Raw genomic sequence first — 3,755 nt, 5'->3', positions numbered from 1 at the left:
AATAGAAGTCCTCCCTTGGGTTATAGTACTTTTGACACTTGTATAATCTGAAACAAATCCTCTTTTTTAGTCAAACAGACCATGTTACACACACAGTTGGCTAGCTATTTACAAAGCACCCAATTAAATCCTACTTAATTCTCCCACTCTGACTATCCATTGCACTAGTGCGCAGGCTACTGATCACACGAGATGAGGATCTTTCACTGAGCCTGGACACAAGTTCACAGCCAGCAGGACTTGATAGTACAAGAGCCTGCAGTGAAAACAATCCACCCATCAAATGCTATATTCAAATAGTGAGGAGAATGTGCAAATTCAGAGGATTGAAGAAATAAGCTGAAGAATCACAGTTAAAGACAGGTAAATCTAGTTTAATGTTCACATGTAGTAGTTACACATCACAGAGATTAAACAGGATTTTAACTGTAACATAGCTGCAGTGAAATGTAAGTAATTTCATACTAGAAAAATAATCTTGACGCAGTTATCCGATTTTTGGTCTACTCAAGTTCATTTTAAGATGAATTTACATTACTGATCATAATGACTTTGCCCATGTGCCCTTCTGCAGTTCACTATTAATACTCTTTGGACGAAGGAAACAGCAACTGTTTTTGTTAATGGTTTGCCCTTTGGCTGCAAGCAGAGAACGGTTTTCAGTGTTTAAGCAATTAATAAGCTGTAGGAACACAAATTTGAGAAAATACCTTTTCGTGCTAAATGAAGTTACCGAACAAATTTCTTGATCTAATTCAAGAGCAGATTTAAAAAAAAAACAAAAACAAAACCAAACCGGTAAGAGATCTAAAGCATTGCCCCCGTAATGCAAAAAAACTAGATAGAATTTTTCTTGTCTCAGTAAAAAACCACATCTTACTGCTACTTTTATAGAATGCACTAAAAACCCCTGTGCCTAAATGACAAAAGTGTAGTCTCAAAATGTATAATACACTTACAAACATTTTTAGTCTAGATTGAGGAAAACACATTGTATGGACTCCAAACAAGTTTATTTGCAATTAGACACCTCATGCAATCATGCAGGACCACTACCTAAAGCTGCAACTCTCGAATCTAAAGGACATTTGGGGACAAAAAAAGTCCTTAACATTTAACATATTTCCATATTAGCAGCTCCGTACTTGAGCTGTGGTTTTCTAAAGAGATATTCCCAGAGATTAAAAAAAACATACACACCTTTATAATATTTACAAAAAAATATTTAATTAAAAATATTTTATAATTACAGTAGTCTATTAAAGCATATACTTTTCTCACACTTATAGAACATCTCTATATATACACAGTATGAAATGTCACTCATTTGTCTATACAATATGTAACATTCCTGCAGGGAGAAGAAAGTTCCCTGGGCCCCAATAAAATCCATCTATTTTAAACAATAGATGTCAAATATATCTACAAATGCTCTGGGAGATTAGTAAAGCTTCAAGATTCGGCTGCTCGGTCCCTTAAGAGTTACAAGGTTTCTAAAGTCTGGCTTAGGCTCGGTCCTCTATCCCGGGGCAGAGTCGCAACTTTTCCCGCTGCCACCGTGGGACACGCCGCCGCTCACAGCTGGCCGGGAACGACGAGAAGAGACGGAACCAGGGGGGAAGTGGGGGGAAGGACACGGGGAGCTGGGGAAGGGGGGACCGCTACGGACGTGCAAAATGGTGAAAAGGCTTGGCTCTGCCGGGGTGAAGCATGGGAACTGCTCGGGGGGTTGGATGGCTCCTTCCTCCGGTGCGGCGGGGCAGGGCCGGGCCCCCCCCCGCCGCCGCCCGCCCCCCGCGTTGCCTCTGCGCGGCGCGGCGCCGCCGCACACCTGTGGGAGAGGAATGAATAGAGGGGGTGTGTGAACCGCTCCGCTCCAGACCGACTGGCGCCACCAACAAAACACAAGACATGCTTGATCAACAACCCAAAACAAACCAGGTCAAACAACAACCGCAGCTCCCAGGCTGGGCCAGGCGGAGGGAGGGATGCGCAGCTGCACGCCGCAGCCAGAGGCGCTCCGGGGGGGGAGGGGGAAACCCCAACCACCCGGTAGTTAGGGAAAATAAAATAACCAGCCCGTAATTAAACACAAAACCCAAAGCCGCCTGCGAGTACTTCTCGCCGGGCTCTGGTCCCCCTTCAGCAGGCTTCCCGCAGGATGCGGGGCGGCCGCACCGAGCCCGGGCGCTGCGCCGCGGAGGGCTGCGCTCCCCCCGCCCGCGGCCCCGCGCCCGCCCGGCACTCACCTGGGGAGCGGCGGTCAGCGGCAGAGGATGCTGTCCCCCGGCTTGTTAACAGAGCCTGCCTGCGCAGCAACCAAACACGGCAAATTAACAACTGGGGAGAAACGACACGGAGATCCCCCCCACACTGCCCAGACCCTCTCCTGTTCCACGCACCCAGGCACTACCATAGCCCCGTCGGGAGCGCTCAGGGAAGCCCCCGGGGATACAGAGCCAAGGGGGTCACCGCAGCGCTGCGGCAAGCCCGGGAGCGCGGGGTGCCGGGGCACGCCGCTGGGCAGCCACCGTGGGTCCCGTACCGGGGAGTCGCTCCCCGCTTCCCGCCCCTCCAAAGCACGCTGCGTTCCATGTGCACAGCCCCCACAGCCCCTCACACTGGCTACACGGCGCGGAGGCTGGCAAGCGCAGGAACAGCGCGCCTGTTCCAGTGTGTGCAAACACGCCGGCTACAGGTACTCCCTCGAGAGGCCGTAATTACACGGTACACACCGTGCAGCTGCCTGTCCGCACCGAGGGGATGCGGGCACCCACCGCGCACCGCCGGAGCGTTCATGCGCCCGTCCGCCCCGTCCCCTTCGGGAGCTACGGCTTCTCGGCAGAGCCACGGCTACGAGAGTGGCGGCACATCACCGGGGCTCTCCCACGGCGGCCGGCGCTGACCATCGCGCCACGCCGCTCTGCTCCGCACCGCGCTCCCCGCGCTCGTGTATCACGCACCTCTTACCGGGTCAGTGTTAAGGGCAGTCAGCGGGGTCCTGGGGGTGCCCGCGGGACAGCTGCCTGGGTGCAGAGCGGGAGGCGGCGGCTGCTGCCGGAGCAGCGCTGGGTGCGTTTCCAGAGCCAGCTGCAGGTCGAGGATGTAGTCGATGACGTGCTGTAGGATCTCCACTTTGCTGACCCTCTTGTTGGGCGGGATGGTGGGCACCAGCTTCCTCAGCCGGCTGTAACAGTCATTCATATCGCACTGCAGGCACAGCGCCGCCGGCTCCTCGCCCGACGGCGGGCTCCCCTTGCAGCCGCTGTGCTCGGCCAGGCACCGCAGAGCCGGGTGCCCTCCGCCGCCGCCCGCCACGCCGGGCTGCGCCTTGCGACTGGGGTGCCGGACGGGGCTCACGGCTTTCATGGTGCCGCAAGGAGGGAGGGAAACCTCCCTCTCCACCACCACCGCCGCCTGCTGCTGCCGCCTCGACCTCGGGAAGCCGCGCACGCACCGCCCGCAACGGCAGCGGAGCGCGGCCGCAGCGCCTCGATGGCGTTAACAGCGGCCGCCCCGGGAACGTAACCAGAGGCGCTCGCAGAGCCGCGCCAACAGCGGCAGCGCAAACCCCCCCGCTCCGCAAAAAAATAATTTTTTTCTTTAAGATGAAGAGCCCGTGCTCCGCAGCCGCCCGGCCGCGAACACAACCACCTCTGCTGCCGCCGCTGGCCGCGCCGGCCCCCTATATAGCGCGGGGCGCGGGCGGGGCGGGCGGCGCCGGGGGGAGGCGGGGGCACCGCGCGGCGGGGCCA

The 3,755-nt window shown here is 55.6% G+C and overlaps 1 protein-coding gene across 2 annotated transcripts; it reads right to left on the bottom strand.

Moving 5' to 3' along the window:
• Positions 1-353: 353 nt before the first annotated feature.
• On the bottom strand, positions 354-3,661 carry ID4 (inhibitor of DNA binding 4, HLH protein). 2 transcript variants are annotated; one of them, XM_041475530.1, is made up of 3 exons: positions 2,964-3,661; positions 2,250-2,308; positions 354-1,831 (listed from the first exon to the last, which is right to left on the bottom strand). In XM_041475530.1, the coding sequence occupies exons 1-2, from the start codon at positions 3,367-3,369 to the stop codon at positions 2,295-2,297; spliced, it is 420 nt and encodes a 139-aa protein (XP_041331464.1). In that variant the 5' UTR covers positions 3,370-3,661; the 3' UTR covers positions 354-1,831; positions 2,250-2,294. The 2 variants fall into 2 exon arrangements, with proteins under 2 accessions (XP_041331464.1, XP_041331463.1); XM_041475529.1 differs by having other exon boundaries at positions 2,971-3,652.
• Between the last annotated feature and the right edge of the window lie 94 nt (positions 3,662-3,755).

Source organism: Pyrgilauda ruficollis, unplaced genomic scaffold (genome assembly GCF_017590135.1).
Source record: "Pyrgilauda ruficollis isolate IOZ18807 unplaced genomic scaffold, ASM1759013v1 scaffold35, whole genome shotgun sequence".
Taxonomy (NCBI): domain Eukaryota; kingdom Metazoa; phylum Chordata; class Aves; order Passeriformes; family Passeridae; genus Pyrgilauda; species Pyrgilauda ruficollis.
This window is presented reverse-complemented; position numbering and strand designations above follow the sequence as displayed.